This window comes from Sapajus apella, unplaced genomic scaffold (genome assembly GCF_009761245.1).
Source record: "Sapajus apella isolate SASKATOON/1434 unplaced genomic scaffold, GSC_monkey_1.0 scaffold84, whole genome shotgun sequence".
NCBI lineage: Eukaryota > Metazoa > Chordata > Mammalia > Primates > Cebidae > Sapajus > Sapajus apella.
This window is the reverse complement of record NW_022437024.1, coordinates 7,644,099-7,662,228: the sequence shown is the minus strand read 5'-3', so window position 1 is coordinate 7,662,228 and position 18,130 is coordinate 7,644,099. Positions and strand designations below refer to the sequence as shown.

Below are 18,130 nucleotides of genomic sequence, written 5' to 3'. Positions count from 1 at the left end.
AAGCACTGAAACCCTCGACTGTAAGAAAACATCATCAGACCACAAGGTATTATTAACAAAAACCAACGTGGCTTCCTACCCACTAGCTATTTTCAAGACCCTAACCCAACAGCAACATTTCTCCTGTACTTCAAACAGAAAAAACTGGATCAAATGATCTTTATCTCCATCTACTTTTGAAATTCAATGCATGTACAGGAATGTTAAAACAAACGACTGTTTTTAAAAAAAAAAAAAAAATGTGGAGGAGCAAAAATATTCCTATTAGGAAACATGTCAGCGTAAGTTGACTTTTTTTTTTTTTTTTCCTTTAAGATGGAGTTTCACTGTATCACCAAGACTGGAGTGCAGTGGTGCGATCTCAGCTCACTGTAACCTCCACCTCCTGGGTTCAAGCGATTCTCCTGCCTCAGCCTCCCGGGTAGCTGGGACTAGAGGCGCATGCCACCATGTCTGGCTAACTTTTTGTTTTTTAGTAGAGACAGGTTTCACCATGTTAGCCAAGATGGTTTCGATCTCCTGACCTCGTGATCTACCCACCTGGTCTTCCCAAGGTGTTGGGATTACAGGCATGAGCCACTGCACCCAGCTTATACTAACATTTAAAAGAAAAAAACAGCCAGTGCCTATAATCCCAGCACTTTAGGAGGCTAAGGCAAAAGAATCATCTGAGGTCAGGAGTTCGAGACCAGCCTGCCCAAAATGGTGAAACCCCATCTCTACTAAAAGTACAAAAATTAGCCAGGTGTGGTAGCACACACCTGTAGTCCCAACTACTAGGGAGGCTGAGGCAGGAAAATTGCTTGAACCAGGAGGTAGAGGTTGCAGGAAGCCAAAATGGCAACACTGCACTCTTGTCTGGGCGACAGAGTGAGACTCCATCTCAAAAATAAATAAACAAGTGAATCAATCAATCAATGAATAAAAGAAAAAACTTATATACATACATCCTTACCTTGAAAGGTTTGTCTCCACTGTGTGTCAGCATATGCCTTTGTAACCAGCTTTGACTGGTTGATGGAGTATTATATACTTTACAACCTTTCCATAAGCAAACAAATACCTGTTAAGAAAAACAAAGCAATATTAATTTCATGACTTCTCTCAAGAAGAGTTTGATGATTCCTCATACATTCAAATTAACATGTTACAAGCCTTCAACTTACAAGAGCTACTGAATGTATGACCCAATCAAAATGCTTTTTGATAAACTGTCAAAACATCCTAGTATGAGACTTCCTTAGCACTACTGCCCACACCTTCAATAAGGAATTACCACACTGATCACAGAATACCATTCAGAAGGAAATGTATATAATATTAGTAATATATTCCTAGGAACTGGGACCATGGGCCAATATTTACATTTCAGTATTTACTGTACAAAAGAACATTAATTTTAAATAGCAGGAAAATATCAAGGCGTAAAAAAAAATTAATGAAATCAATAAATGTTAATTACAAGATACTATTTTCAACTTCAAAGAATGAGTGAGAATTATCAAATTACAATTTTTTACTGGCTATGTCCTGGTCTAACATGCATACTAACAATATTTGTTCCTATACTGTTCTAATTACGAAAAATTATTTTTATCTAGATTATGACACAGAAACATAGTCAAGACCCTGCCTCAAACAGAAATTTTGTTATGAGACAAATTGAATACAAAATATTAAATACAATAATAAAAGCAACAGAAAAAAGCTACCCTACTGGCATAATAGATCCACATTCTAGGTTCAGGGTACTAACTATAACTAGGTTTGGATAGCACCAAGACTAACAATGCACTCTTTACGATCTTCCTACCAGTGACATGTCAGTTTCCTAACTAATGATATTTCCATCACACCAAACAATGAAAACTGCTTCCCAACAAACAGAAGGGTCTACCACAATCATTATCTTGAAGGAACCATTTAAAGGCTCTGTTCTTTTCTAAGGTAGGAACAATTAGAGTCAAGACTGTAATATACTACATACATACGGAACACAAGAAAGATATACAAGGAACTGAAGAACCTTTCTTCTGCCAGTCTAAAATTTTTTAAAAGACTAGAAAAACTGACAGTCTGTAAACAAATAACTGAAGTCAATTTTTACTCAAAAACAATACCACCTTATGTCAAATGGATATAACAAGGCAATATCACCACTGCAATTTGACAAGACTGTTTAGAAGTTACTGCATATCCTGACTCTACAACAGATTTGCTAGTATTAGATAAAGTCATAAATTTCCTCCTTCATACTCAAAATTCCCAACCCTAGAACATGTTTATAAACTAATGCTCCAGGTTCTCAGAGATAAAAGTAACTTTTAAAAATAAATCTAAGAGCAGAAAAGAACTACAAAACAATACTTATATGCACCCAATGCGGTGGCTCACACTGGTAATTCCATCACTTTGGGAAGCCAAAGTGGGTGGATGGCTTGAGCCAGGAGTTTGAGACCAGCCTGGATGACACATCAAAATCCTGCCTGGTTTTTGTTACAAAAGTAACAAAAAAAAAAATTGGCTGGGCATAATGGCACACACACCGACAGACAGTCCTAGCTACTCGGGTGGGGAATGAGGCAGTATGATTGCTTGAGCCCGAGATATAAGAGGACACAGTGAGCCAAGATGGCACTACTGCACTCCAGCATAGGTGACAAGAGACCTTCTCTCAAAAAAAAAAAAAAAAAAAGCTGTAGAAATTAATTCAGTATTGTTTGATAATCACACACAGATAATGCTATCAATTTTTGAAATCAAGACCACTGGACTCACCAGGCACAGTGGCTCACACCCCTAACCCCAGCACTTTGGAAGGCCAAGGCAGGACTGCTTGAGCCCAGGAGTTCAAGGCCATCCTGGGCAACATGCCATAACCCTGTCTATACAAAAATTAGTGAGGCATAGTGGTGCCCATCTGTGGTCCCAGCTACTGAAGAGACTGAGGTGAGAGAGAGAGAGAGGGCAAGGCTGTGAGGTGTGATCATGCCACTGTACTCTAGCCTGGGCAATGAGATAGATCCGTCTCAAAAAACAAAACAAAAAAAAACCAACAACTACTACTGGGCTCAAAGTCTTATTTTTCAATCCAAGTAATAAAGAAGAATCAAGGGGTGGTTTAAAATTCTCTCACATATCATACTATTAGTTTGGTGCACAAGTAATCACCATTTTTGCCATTACTTTTAATGCACTAACCTAACAGGTAAACAGAAATGCCTTAAAGTATTTGAGAACAGTATCAACATTATTCCTCTAACAGCTTTTGTGACAGAAGGATTCTCCTTCATGTTAAAAAGATTCTCAAGTGACCCCCTACTCTGAATTACTCTTAAAGAAAAGATAGGCTTTAGTTCCTTCGAAATAAGCGCTGCCTCTCCATAACAATACTCAACCACTAAATTTGGCAGAAATAACAGTATCTGGCTTCTAATTTTTTTTTTCTATGAGCAAACATGCAATAATGGCAGACCCTAAAATTACACGGGAGTAATTTAATTATTCCCACTACTTAATTAGTGAGAATATATGGTCTACATGGAATAATACCTAGTAACACAACTAAGGAAACACCTTCAGATTCAAAGAAAAACCAAAATCTTCAACCTCGTAAATTTTATAGCAAATGAACTAGGCATAAAAGATCAAGATTAACTGTGTTTAGCGATACTGGGGTGAGATGTTTAGAAAGATGCACAAAAGGCCAGGTACAGCGGCTCACACCTGTAATCCCAACACTTTGGGGGGCCGAGGTCAGTGGATCATTTGAGGTCAGGAGTTCAAGACTGGCCTGACCAACATGGCGAAATTACGTCTCCACTAAAAACACAAAATTAGCCAAGCAGGTTGGCACATGCCTGTAATCCCAGCTACTCAGGAGGCTGAGGCAGGAGAATCACTTAAACCCGGGAGGCAGAGGCTGCATTGAGCTGAGATTGCACCACTGCACTCAACTGAGGGACAAACGCAAGAGTTAGTTTAAAAAAAAAAAAAGAAAACACGCAAAGCTGTTCAAGGCTCTATTTCCTTTCCTAACCTGTATTAGGAAGACCTTTTGATAAAAATATTCCCAAATCTGACAAAAGGGTCTTCTTCTTCAAATCTGAAACTTTTTAGATATATAGTATGTGAAAAACTTTTTTATACTATTTTTAGAAACTCTCCCACTGTTAAAATTGACCCTGAAAAATCAAATACCATAGGATTCCAATTATATCCAAATTTGGAAGGATTATGTTCAAGAATAAAATTTGCCATGGTTCTTCTATTTTAAAATAAATTAAGGTCTGGCTATTTTAACAGAATAAGACACAGGGATCCAAGGTCCAGTCTCTCATGACACGACAAGTTACTGGCACAGTGACTTGTGCCTAGAATCCCAGCTGCTCGGGAGGCTGAGACAAGATAATGGCTAGAAGACAGGAGTTTCAGACCCGTATGGGCAGCAGAGCAAGATCCCAACTCTAAAAATTTTTAAATTAGCCAGACATGGTGATGCATGCCTATAGTCCCACTATTATAATGAGATAGGAGGACCCCTAGGCTGGGTGCAGTGGTTCATGCCTGTAATCCCAGCACTCTAAGAGGCTGAGGTGAGCGGATCACTTGAGGTCAGGAGTTCATGACCAGCCTGACCAACGAAACCCCACCTCTACTAAAAATACAAACGTAGCCAGATGTGATGACACATGCCTGTAAGCCCAGCTACTTGGGAGGCCAAGGGAGGAGGATCGCTTGAACCTGGGAGGCGGAGGTTACAGTGAGCCAAGATCATGCCACTATATACGCTCCAGCCTGGGTGACAGAACAAGACTCCATCTCAAAAAACATACATACTTTTATGGACTGCCAAAGAAATCTTCACGCTTACAAGGGCCTTAACACATGTAAGGTGTAGATGTCCAAAATTTCAATGTTACAGGGAGGTTTGGGTTTTCTGTTGAGAACTCTAGAAAGTACTGAGTTTCTGTCAGAATAGGTTTTACCTTCAGGAATCTTCTCTAAAATGCCCAAAATGAATAAGGATGGTATAAACCTGGGAGCCAAGGGTTGTCTGAGTCTCCTTCACTTTGGTCAATATTCTTAAACCAGTGTACGAACCAGTGTATTCTTGACCAGTCTGTGTACCTGAATGCATTTGAATGGCCTATACTTAAAATGGCTTGTATAGTACAGATAAATGTACAAACACCTGTGCACCTAAAGTGCCCAAATCCATGAAATCTTTATATAAATAAAAAATCCACTGCAAAAACACGCAATATTAACCTGTCAGACTAAGTATGTACAAGAAAATTCAGTTATTACCAGTAAATTAAAATCAGCCACATATATTCTAAATGCAGACCAAGTTAACAGTATAATCTACATGCCAAAATAAAGGCCTAATTATGCCGAGTAACTGATCTTGTTTTCAGTAAAATGATACAAAAAGGAAAGAGAGACACCATCTAAAGTCAGGAAGGGCAGCTGAGTGTGATGGTACATTCCTGGGATCCCACCAACTCAAGAAGCTGAGGCGGGAGCACTACTTGAGCCCAGGAGTTGAAGACCAGCTTAGACAACATAGTAAGACTCTGTCTCATTTAAAAAAAAAAAAAAAAGAAAGAAAGAAAGAAAGAAAAAGAAACACAAAAGTCAGGCAGAGGAGTTGGACGGATGATTCCATGGTACCATCAAGATTATTATTTTTTTTTTTGAGACAGCATTTTGCTCTGTCATCCAGGCTGGAATGCAGTGGCACAATCATAGCTCACTGCAACCTTGACCTCCTGAGTGCTATAGTTAACTGGACTCATTCAAGTCTTCCAATAGTACCCTATCATATTCCTCCCTTGCTCAAAATCTCCTCCCTCTGCCCTCAAGAAAAAACACACCAAAGAATATATGCAAAAGTAAACCTGAAATGACCACAGAAAACAAATCGTATATCAAGAAACCTAAACAGCTTTCCAGAAATTGTATTTATGTCAGAAATAACTAAGAAAGAAAGAACACTAATATATTTTACATTGAGCCTCTAAAGTCCTAAAAGTTCCCCACCTTCCAAGACTCAGGTGTATATTAAGAGGACTCTGGGATCTGAAATTTGATTAGTAAGGTAACTCAGAGTCTAACCTTCAGAAACCAGTAACACATAGAAGTATGAACCTAGGCTGGGCATGGTGGCTCACGCCCGTAAGACCAGCACTTTGGGAGCCCGAGATGGGTGGATCATCTGAGGTCAGGGGTTCGAGACGAGACTTGACAACATGGTGAAACCCCATCTCTATTAAAAATAAGATACAAAAATTAGCCAGGCATGGTGGTACGTGCCTGTAGTCCCAGCTACTTAGGAGGCTGATGCAGGAGAATCACTTGAACCTGGGAGATGAAGGCTTGCAGTGAGCTGAGCTTCCATCACTGTACTCCAGCCTGTGCAACAGTAAGACTGTTTCAAAAAAAAAAAAAAAAAGTATAGACCTAATAACACAATTCTATCATATTTAACACTAAGAGATTCTCTTTTTGCCTGTCTTGTTTTTATTTCTGAAATTGTAGAAAGTATTCTCATGATTTCTTTTTAAAAAAAGGTATACTCATCTGGGCGTGCTGGCTCACGCCTGTAATCCTATTACTTTGGGAGGCCGAGGCAAGATCGGAATTGGCAACACAGTGAGACCCCCATCTCTATTTAAGAAAAAAAAAAAAAGTGTATTCATAATTTGGTGTTTAAATGATTAGTTTAATTTTAATGTAGAAATCAGGCCAGGAAAATCTAAACTCAGCCTCCAAAGAAGTCCACATGAACACAGCAACATAAACAGCTAAGAAGGGGAAAAAAACGATGCTAACTGGTTATATAATGGTTTTGTTTTTTTCCCAGGGTAAAGATTATAGCAGAATGAGAAAAAGAACAGAAATTAATATAGTTTAGATCTTGCTAACTTACTGCTCCAGTAAAATTGTCATCTTTCAATAATCAGAAGCATAAAATCTTCTAGGGTTACCAATTTTTTCCTCATCTGTTTCTGTTCCATGATGACACTTTAACACTTAAGAGAGAAAGAAGAAATAAGAAATCTAAAAAAAATAATTAAACCAACAAAATCAGGTGTTTTCTATTTATATTAGATACCTACAACAGTCAAATACACAGAGACAGAAAGTAGAACTGTGGTTACCAGGAACTAGTGGGAGCAGAGAGTAAGTTTGTTTAATGGGTACAGATTTCACTTTGGGATGATAATTTACAAGTTCTGGAGACAGAGAATGGGTGACAATTACACAATAAGGTAAATGTACTTAACGCCCCCAATCTGTACATTAAAAACATTTTTGTTGTTGTTGTTTTTTGAGACAGGGTCTCATTCTGTCATCCAGGCTGGAGTACAGTGGCCCGATCTCACAGCAGCCTCGACCGCCTGAGCTCAAGGAATCCTCCCTCCTCAGCCCCTCAACGCACTGAAACCATAGGCATGTGCCACCTCACCCAGCTAATTTTTGTAAAGACAGGGTTTTGTTATGTTGCCCAGGCTGGCCTCAAACTCCTGAGCTCAGGCGATCTACCCACCTCAGCTTTCCAAAGTACTGGCATTACAGGTGTAAGCCACTGTGCCCATCAAAAAAAAAAATTTTAAAGCTCATTTTAAAGAAAAAAATTTCATATTTCAACCAACAACTACTCTTCAAAACACAAAAGCCGCTGGGCACGGTGGCTCATGCCTGTAATCCCAACACTTTGGGAGGCTGAAGAGGAGAGATCACTTGAGGTCTGGAGTTGAAGACCAGCCTGGCCAAAATGGTGAAACCCCGTCTCTATTAAAATTACAAAACTTAGCTGGGCATGGTGGTGTGCACTTGTAATCCCAGCTATTCAAGAGGCTGAGGGAGGAGAATCACTTGAACCCAGGAGTCAGAGGTTGCAGTAAGCTGAGGTTGTGCCACTGCGCTCCAGCCTGGGCAACAGAGTGAGACTCTGTCTCAAACAACAACAGCAACAACACAAAGCCAACCTCAAAGCACAAAATCAGATCGAATTTTCTTGTCTTTTATTGTAGTACCAAGTTTTCAAATTCTCATTCACATTTTACCACTCAGAAAACATAGTCTATTGTCATCTTAGCACTTTCAGAGGCCAAGGCGGAGAAAGAGACTGAGTCCAGGAGTTGGAGACCAGCCTAGGCAACATGGTAAAATCCCACGTCTACCAAAAAAAAAAAGAAAACACCATAGTCTATATCAATAACTGGTATGTAGAAAACAACTGGGAAGCATTTTCTCCTTTCTTTGAAGCATTACATTTATAGTTTAGCAAATAATGTCCTTCAAAGGTCAGGACTCCTATCTTTGGTCAAAATAGTATTACTCTTAAAATCAGCTACAGAATCTTATTAGTGGTAATCAAGCAGTATTTTGAATAAGGGTTCAAGAAATGACATGGAAGATTTTTCATTTCAATATTACACTTACGGGAAAAATATCAAGATTTCATGTCTAGTTCTACAATACCACTAAGATACAAGTATACAGTTACAGTGATTACATGATATATTTAATTATTTTAAAATTCAGTGCTGGGAGGCCCAGCAGTCACGGTGGATCACTGAGGTCTGGAGTTTGAGACCAGCCCGGCCAATGTGGTGAAACCCTGTCTCTACAAAAAATACAAAAAAATTAGCCAGATGTGGTGGCTCATGTCTATAATCCCAGCTACTCAAAAGGCTGAGGCAAGAGGCTTGCTTGAACCTGGGAGGCAGAGGTTACAGTGAGCCAAGAACACACCATTGCACTCCAGCCTGGGCAACAAGAACCAAACTCTGTCTCATAAATAAATAAATAAATAAATAAAATAAAATAAAATAAATAAAAATCCGTTTGTAACTGCATTTTTCCTACAAATCTGTAAAGAGTTGTAATTCTCATCAGGCTGTATGCCAATTCAACTTGCAGGATTCCAGGACTCAGAAATATGAAATTCCCCTCTCCCACATTTACTAAGAGAACCCCAGTGATCTTCCAAATAGCTAGTGATTCTAAATACAATTGCTAAGTCAAGTGACAAAAAAGCATCATGCCATAATGCTCAAAAATGGTATATACCAAGTGACATCAAGCACTGGCTCACAAAAGGCTGATCTACAAAAGCTAGAAAACCAACTTGCTAACATACTTCACACTAAGTATCTGACATATGGCTTGGGGGAGAAGCCTGGGTTACCAAAATAGCCTAACCACTGAGCAGAGTTTTATAGTGAAAATGCCGTAGGATGGACACAGTTCATTAACAGATCACATGTAAGTATAACATTTTACTAGTTACTTAGACATCATACATATTAACTCTAACAAGAAGAAAAATGTACAAGTGTTTACTTAGCAAGTTTGAATAATCAAAGACTGCTGACACATTATATTGTGACCGGGATGAGTATGTCTTAAAAGAAATTTCAGCAAGGCACAGTGACTTGCACCTGTAATCCCAGCATTTTGGGGGGCTGAGGTGGGCAGATCACATGAGGTCAGCAGTTCAAGACCAGCCTGACCAACATGGCAAAACCCCGTCTCTACTAAAAATATAAAAATTAGCCAGGCATGGTGGCAAGTGCCTGTAGTCCCAGCTACTTGGGAGGCTGAGGCAGGACAATCACTTGAACTCAGGAGGCAGAGGCTGGGGTGAGCGAAGATCACACCACTGCAATCCAGCCTAGGCAACAGAGCGAGACTCTGTCTCAAAAAAAATAAAACTCAAGTATGACACCACTAGTTAAAATGTTAGAAATGTTGGCTTGATTGGATGTTTAAAAAAAAAAAAGATCAATACTATATTCTAAAAAATATCAACAGAACCTTGGAAACAGTTACCCACTAACTTAAGCCATGATGATTTTTACCATATTAGTTATCTGTTCAATAGTGATGGCAAGCTCATAGGAGATGTGTGGCCTAATATTAATAAATCACCAGTACTGCGACATTAATTTTGAAAAATACATTCAACAAAAATATAGGTAAAGATGAAATCGTGTAAATTACTTTTTGGTGCATTACCTTTGGCTTACACAATTTGCTTAGCTCTTTTCTCATTACCCAATAGAAGTTACATGAACTAACACAATTAAATGTATTCCTGAAAGGACATAGGTCAATACTGACTAATCAGAACTTTCTATCTAAAGCAGCTCTGACAAGACCTGGGAAAGATGATCAATTCTCACTCACAAATAATGAGTTCAGGTTGTCATTTAATAGAACTGCTTATACTAATCCTGGTACCAATAGTCTCCCCAGTTAATTTAAGCATCAGGAATAATTTAGTATCCTCTAACAAAGGAAAACCAAGACAGTGTTAATTCTAAATGTTCTCAACTCAAAACATCAGAACCTTGGAATACACTGTATTCATTTATAATACTGCCACCTAATATATATTTAAAAGTCTAATTTCTTTAAAACAGCATATCTAAAAGCAAACTAAAATCCAACACATATCCTATTTTTATTTGATTCTATCAAGTATATGGGAAATAATTATTAAATATTCTCTTGAAAAAATGAAGCCTGTGTAAAAATAATCCCAAATTATTTTCATCAAAAAAGCCTAACTAGCAATTATAAATTAATAAAACTAATGAAAACGGAATGAAAAAAAGAAATGATAAAACCAACCCCTCCTCGCTGACCATCTACATGTATGGAACGGATGTGATCTGCCAGATCTGGGCTAGAGTTGAAGCAAGCCTGGCACTGGTCCCAACAACAATTATAGGCAATATTTTTGCTTGAAGAAGTAGTGCTTCCTTGTCCATTCATCATTGCTGGAGTTGAACGCCCACTGGAAATTGTGCTGTCTACATCCATTATAGTACTGCTTATGCTACAAAAGAAGAGAAAAGGCTGTGTTATTCCTAGAAATTCACTAACATGAATATGATCTTATAAATATTTAATTAAGAATACCACTTGACATTCTGCTCCAAGTGAACAAAGCACAGTAACCATATTCCCCATTAGAAAACAACAATGCTTTAAAATTAATTAGTTGGCAATGAAGCACAAATCAAGACAGAAACACGACAGTACCTAAAAATCAGATATGGAATAATTTAAGCAAACTTTTGGCAGGCATGAACTCAATACTATATCCTACAGAAAACAAACCACACCCACACCCATACCCACACCCCCACACACACACAGCTTATCACATCTCATCCTTTCCACAGTTCAAAGCAGCATGAGAAAGTAAGAGTTTCCAGCTGTAAATAATTCAAAATCAAAGCATTATCTTTATGGTTCTGCAAATCACTTGTTGACCTCATCTTTTCATTAATCTGAAAATACAACTGTTGCCACATCCTACTTCTTTACATGTCAAAGAATTTGGGAAATTTTGCAGTATTTTCCCTGCTTAATAAAAAAGCAGAAGAGAGAAAACTGGTCTCTGATTTTTCTGCATTACAAATAAAAAACATTCTCCTGGACCTAATTTTTTTCTTTAACTTAACTCTAGCCATCAAAAAAAGACTGAAAATGCCAATCAATCCCTTTTTTTTTTTTTTATTTACTAAAGTATTACATATGGCCAGGCGTGGTGGCTCGCGCCTGTAATCCCAGCACTTTGGGAGGTCAAGGTGGGTGAATTACCTGAGGCTAGAAGTTCGAGACCAGCCTGGCCAACATGGTGAAACCCCATCTCTGCTAAAAATACAAAAAATTAGCTGGACATGGTAGTGGGCGCCTGTAATCCCAGCTACTGAGGAGGCTTGGGGCAGGAGAAACTCTTGAAACCAGGAGGCAGAGGTTGCAGTGAGTCCAGATGGCATCACTGCACTCCAGCCTGATCAACAATAGTGAAACTCTGTCTCAAAAATAAACTATTACAGAGTAACTCTTTTTTTTACTAAAAAAGGTATATATCAATAGGCAAAATACTCAAAAATTCACATCTTAATAAAATGTGCCACATTTCTGCCTTCATTTTAAAAGCAATTCACTTATTTTCTTTTTTCAAAATCTTCTCAATAATAAATTACATGAAAGTCTCTTCAATCATAAGTGTCAAGAGGAAGAATGTTTTCAGACTAAATCTAAGAAAAGTTGTGTATCTGCTTGCAATTTAAGAAATACCACAAGTCAAATTGTGAAAATTATATTAACTTTAAAGAGGCATGCTTCCCTCCCCTCAAGTTTTTATTATGGAAAATTTCAAAGACACAAAGTATAATTAAATCTGAATTCAATTAACACTTTGCCCTATTTGCTATCTGTAATCTGTTTTTCTGAATGATTTGAAAGTCGCAGGCATCATGACACTCAACCACAATTATTAAGCATATACCTTATTTTAAAAAAGAACATTCAGGCCGGGCCCAATGGCTCACACCTACAATCCCAGCACTTTGGGAGGCTGAGGGGGGTGGATCACAAGGTCAGGAGTTCAAGACCAACCTGGCCAAAATGGTGAGACCCATCTCTAATAAAAATACAAAAATTAGCTGGTCATGGTGGCAGGCACCTGTAATCCCAGCTACGTGGGAGACTGAGGCACAGAACTGCTTGAACCCGGGAAGTGGAGGCCGCAGTGAGCCAAGATCACGCCACTGCACTCCAGCCTGGGCAACAGAGCAAGACTCCATCTCAGAAAACAACAACAACAACAACAAAAATTCACCTATATACCAATACGACCTATTTGCTCACACCTGAGAAAATTTACATGAATTCTGTTTATTAAGTAAGCTTTATAATGATCTGTGTCTAACATCAAATGCACCCATTCTGGGGGGTGGAGGGATGTTAAGGCATGGTCTTCACTCTGTTGCCAAGCCTATAGTGCAGTGGTACTATCATGACTCCATTGCAGCCTTGACCTACCAGGCTCAAGTGATCCTACCACCTCAGCCTCCTGAGTAGCTGGGCCTACAGGCATGCACCACTATGGCCGACTCAATTTTTTAAATTTTTGTATAGATGAGGTTTCTTTATGTTGCCCAGGCTGGTCTCCAACTCCTGGGCTCAGGAAATCCTCCCAAAGTACTGGGACTACAGGCATGAGGCACTGCACCCAGCTATGTTTTTACTTTTTGTAGAGGCAGAGTCTTGTTTTGTTGCCCACGCTAGAAACATACCCATTTTTAAAAGCAAAGATATTTTCGTAGGATGCTTCAGACATGAAAAAAGTCTCAGGATTTCCTTTAAAAGATATTCTAGTATTTAAGCTCATCTGACTACCTACCTAGCTAGTTAAATGCAGTAAATATATATTTACCTGTCTAGTCAATAGATTCTAAATTGCAACTCTATGGCTTCATTCTAAAACTCTGTAACCTCGGCCGGGCGCGGTGGCTCAAGCCTGTAATCCCAGCACTTTGGGAGGCCGAGGCCAGTGGATCACAAGGTCAAGAGATCGAGACCATCTTGGTCAACATGGTGAAACCCCGTCTCTACTAAAAATACAAAACATTAGCTGGGCATGGTGGCACGTGCCTGTAATCCCAGCTACTCAGGAGGTTGAGGCAGGAGAATTTTGCCTGAACCCAGGAGGCGGAGGTTGCGGTGAGCCAAGATTGCGCCATTGCACTCCAGCCTGGGTAACAAGAGTGAAACTCCATCTCAAAAAAAAAACTCTGTAATCTCTATAAAATTATCAAATGTGAAATCAGCTCTTGAATATCTGAATACATATATATTGTTGTTGCAGGAATAAACTGGGTATGGTGGCTTTTCTATACTGAAATACAAATTTTATTTAAATTCTAGAAATTTCAAGGTCCAAAAGGCCCTTAACCCTGACATGGTTACCTATTTTCCCTATCATTTGCTTATATATTTTTAAGCGTTCAACTCTAAGCACGTACTTACATAAACCATACTAATTTAATTCCAAGGCAAATACTAATAATTCTAAGTGAACAACTAATCATACCCAATTTATAAACAATCTCAGGAAAAGTAATAAAAACTCAATGAACTATCGTGGTACAATCTCCAAGGTATAGTTAAGTAAAACACACACAAGTGCAGGGTAGTAATGTTCCAATTTGCATACCTAAGTGAAGGAGGGAGACAGAGTAATACAGCTAGTCTCCAAGGCCACAGAAAGATATACAAAACTCTGCTAAATGTTTGGGGGAAGGGAAGAGTGAGAGAGAAACTTATCTTTCACTGTATATACCCTTTTATACTATTTTAACCATGTTGCACTTGTACTGCTTTGATTAAAAAGTCCAAAATCAGTCGAAAACCAAATCAATGCCTCTGTTGGTAAGAACAAAAAAAAAAAAAAAAAAAAAAGAAAACCAAATCAATTTTTTTTAACTGGACAGTGAGGTTAAGAGAGGCTTATATACCTGTGAAACATCAGAATGGAATCTACCTACACAGCACTTAATGTACTTTTGCTCTTTATCTTTACCAAAGAAAGGGAACCATACAAAGAAGTCCAAAATCTGAGAAGAGAAAGCACTGCTGAGTCAGTCTATGTGTGATATCATACACTTGAAACAGTACTTCATGTGGATATAGCTCCTCATAAAGACAGCATAATGTGTTATGAGCATGAGCTTTGCCTACCACTGGGGACCAAGCTGTGAGTACAATGGCAGACAAAGTTAAAGGCAGGTCCCCAGAACACTCAAGACACCCTACACAAAGTTTCCCCCAAGCTGAACAGGGCCCACTGAAGTTCTGCTTCACAGCCCCTCTTAGGTTCCTCCAACTTCTAGGAAGTATCCAATCCTAAGCTGCCATGCTCCCTTTTGGCCCCAGACACATGCTGCCACCAGTGGTCTTCTCCATTCTCACAACTAATGAAGGCAACAGTCCTGATGCAACAGCAGAGGACAGAAAACAAATGACAGGTAACTTCCGATTTTGACAGGACACTGAGCTAGATAGGGATTTCACAGAAAGCAATGCCCTTCCTCCTGTAATACATTATGTAGCAAGAGACAATCCACCTATACCTATATTTCTAGAACCATCCACGTTAAAATTTTTTCGCACAGTTAACTATCCTTTTCAATGAACATTTACTGATTTCATGAAATGTGAAGACCTATATAGCCTGATATTTGGAAGAATGCCTAAGCCAGACAATACACTCACACTATGCAGCTAGCTTAATCTAAAGCAGTATTTCTCAAACTTTCATGTGCACATAAATCAAATGGCCCTTATTAATTGCACATTCTGATTCAGTAGGTTTAGGGTAGGCCCTGAGATAAAGCATTTCTAACAAGTGTCTGCTTGAAGCTGCTGTGACATTTTGAGAATTAAGACCCTGAAGGATCTCTTTGACTAGTATTATTACCCAGCTGAAACTAACCAGACCATCTAAGAAATTGTTTTATATGGTAAACCAAAGCATACATCACACACAGAGCCTGTGCAACAGAAAAAAAAATTTTTTTTTTTTTTTTTTTCTTTTTGAGACAGAGTTTGCTCTTGTTACCCAGGCTGGAGTGCAACGGCGCGATCTCGGCTCATGGCAACCTCCGCCTCCTAGGTTCAGGCAATTCTCCTGCCTCAGCCTCCTGAGTAGCTGGGACTACAGGCACGCGCCACCATGCCCAGCTAATTTTTTGTAGTTTTAGTAGAGACGGGGTTTCACCATGTTGACCAGGATGGTCTCGATCTCTTGACCTCGTGATCCACCCACCTCGGCCTCCCAAAGTGCTGGGATTACAGGCGTGAGCCACCGCGCCCGGCCAACAGAAAATTTTTAAGTTGAAAAAACACCTACACACACGTTGTTAGAGATGCCAAAAAATATTCAAGGAGCAACCTGAGATATTTTCAACATTACCAACATTCTGCTTTTCCCCTAAACAGGGCTTTGTTTAGAAACTATCTGGCAGACCAGAGCTTTCCTCCCAACAGCTGGAGCGATCCTGTATGATATTATAAAAATGGTTTCCTTTCGAAATTCGAAGCCCATCTCACTCACACATCCAGAAAAGCCCCATCTTTGAAACTCAAATTACTTCCAGGCAAGTATCTGCTTGATGGACCTGACCACGACCGACAGGATTGCCAATATTGAGAAAGTTATAAAGATCAGTTTGCTAAATGACAAGGCGTATGAGCACAGGAAGCAATACATGGATGCTGATGTTATCATGACTGAAGGACAAAACTATGGTCTTAAAGTAACTGAGAAAAGTTTGGTTTCTAATACACACTGCAAATAATCTTTAAGAAACTACCACTTGCCAAGTATTGTCTTAGTACCAAATAGCAACATAATTATCTTAAAAGGCTATTGAAATATGACTTCTGCCAGACACACAGGCTCATGCCTACAATCCCAGCAACTTGGGAGGCTGGGGCGGGATCTCTAGAGGCTGGGAGTTCAAAAGCAACCTGGGCAACACAGTGAGATCCTGTCTCTACCAAAAAAACTGGCCAGGCAAGGTGGCTTACGCTTGTAATCCCAGCACTTTGGGAGGCCAAGGCGGGTGGATCACTTGAGGCTAGGAGTTCGAGACCAGCCTGGTCAACATGGTGAAACCCTGTCTCTACTAAAAATGCACAAAAAAATTAGCCTGATGTGGTGGCGGGCACCTATAATAAGAGCTACTTGAGAGGATGGGGCAGGAGAATCACTTGAACCTGAGAGGCGGAGGTAGCAGTGAGTGGAGATCGCACAATTGCACTCCAGCCCAGGCAAAAAGAGCAAGACTCCATCTCAAGGAAAAAAAAACTAGCTTAGCATGTTGTCACAAGCCTGTAATCCTAGCTACTCAAGAGGCCAAGGTATAAGGATTGCTAGCAGTCCAAGGCTGCAGTGAACTATGACTGTGCCACTGCACTCCAGCCTGGGAGACAGAGCGAGATTCTATCTCAAAAAAAAAAAAAAAAAAAAAAAAAAAAAAAAATATCCCAAAATCTGAGAACCACCAAAGCTTGAGCACTTCCCTAAAACGGATCAAAAAGAATATGTTTCTGAACAGGAATACTTTTATTTATTTTATTCTGAAGTTAACTGCTGAATTTGAAATTCAGTCTGAGGTAAAATGGATAGGGGCAAGCCTTATCAGCAAGCTTCTTTTCAGTTCTGTGAGGAAACTCATTTGTGTTACAGATATTCCTTGCTAACTTTGGGTTATTCTCTTCTCCCCATATCTTTAGTGAGGTCTAGCCTACCAAAATGTCTAACTTTATTTCTTTTAGTATATTTGCTGCCAAAGCAAGCACTGAAATGTCTAACTTTAAAGGAACGTAGAGGACAGGGACTTCAAGGACTGAGAGTGTAAAACCTGAAATCAAGTATAATTTACTGACATTAAAAAAACTAAAATAGGGCCGGGCACGGTGGCTCAAGCCTGTAATCCCAGCACTTTGGGAGGCCGAGGCGGGTGGATCACGAGGTCAAGAGATCGAGACCATCCTGGTCAACATGGTGAAACCCCGTCTCTACTAAAACTACAAAAAATTAGCTGGGCATGGTGGCGCGTGCCTGTAGTCCCAGCTACTCAGGAGGCTGAGGCAGGAGAATTGCCTGAACCCAGGAGGCGGAGGTTGCAGTGAGCCGAGATCGCGCCATTGCACTCCAGCCTGGGTAACAAGAGCGAAACTCCGTCTCAAAAAAAAAAAAAAAAAAAAAAAAAAATATATATATACAAATTTGAGAATGTTCTATAAATATATCACTGAAAAAAAAAGGCTACGGCTCTGCTGCACTGGTGTTTCTACCACCCTAATTTAGGCCTTCACATCTCCATTCACATTTATTCATGCCTGCAAATCATACACCTTATACCTTAACCAATTAAAAACCTTCCTGAATGCTCCCTTCACTTACAGGACTAGCCAAGTGTGTCTGTGTGGTAACAATTAAAAGTTGACATAAGGCCGGGCGAAGTGGCTCACACCTGTAATCTTAGCATTTTGGGAGGCTAAGGCAGGCAGATAACGAGGTCAAGAGATCGAGACCATCCTGGCCTACATGGTGAAACCCCGTCTCTACTAAAAATACAAAAATTAGTTGGGCGTGGTAGCACATGCCTGGCTACTCGGGAGGCTGAGGCAGGAGAATCGCATGAACCCAGGAGGCAGAGGTTGCAGTGAGCCAAGATCACGCTACTGCACTCCGGCCCTGCAACAGAGCAAGACTTCGTCTCAAAAAAAAAAAAAAAAAAAAAAG

At 39.6% G+C, this 18,130-nt stretch overlaps 1 protein-coding gene across 5 annotated transcripts in view; it reads right to left on the bottom strand.

The window, feature by feature from the left end:
• Positions 1-18,130, bottom strand: part of AEBP2 (AE binding protein 2) — a 78,515-nt gene that overhangs the window by 47,552 nt on the left and 12,833 nt on the right. For all 5 annotated transcript variants that reach the window (XM_032253807.1, XM_032253804.1, XM_032253805.1 and 2 more), the window contains exons 2-3: positions 10,651-10,858; positions 956-1,063 (exon numbers count right to left, since the gene is read on the bottom strand). In XM_032253807.1, coding sequence (XP_032109698.1) covers positions 956-1,063; positions 10,651-10,858 — 316 coding nt within the window. The remainder of the gene's footprint in view (positions 1-955; positions 1,064-10,650; positions 10,859-18,130) is intronic.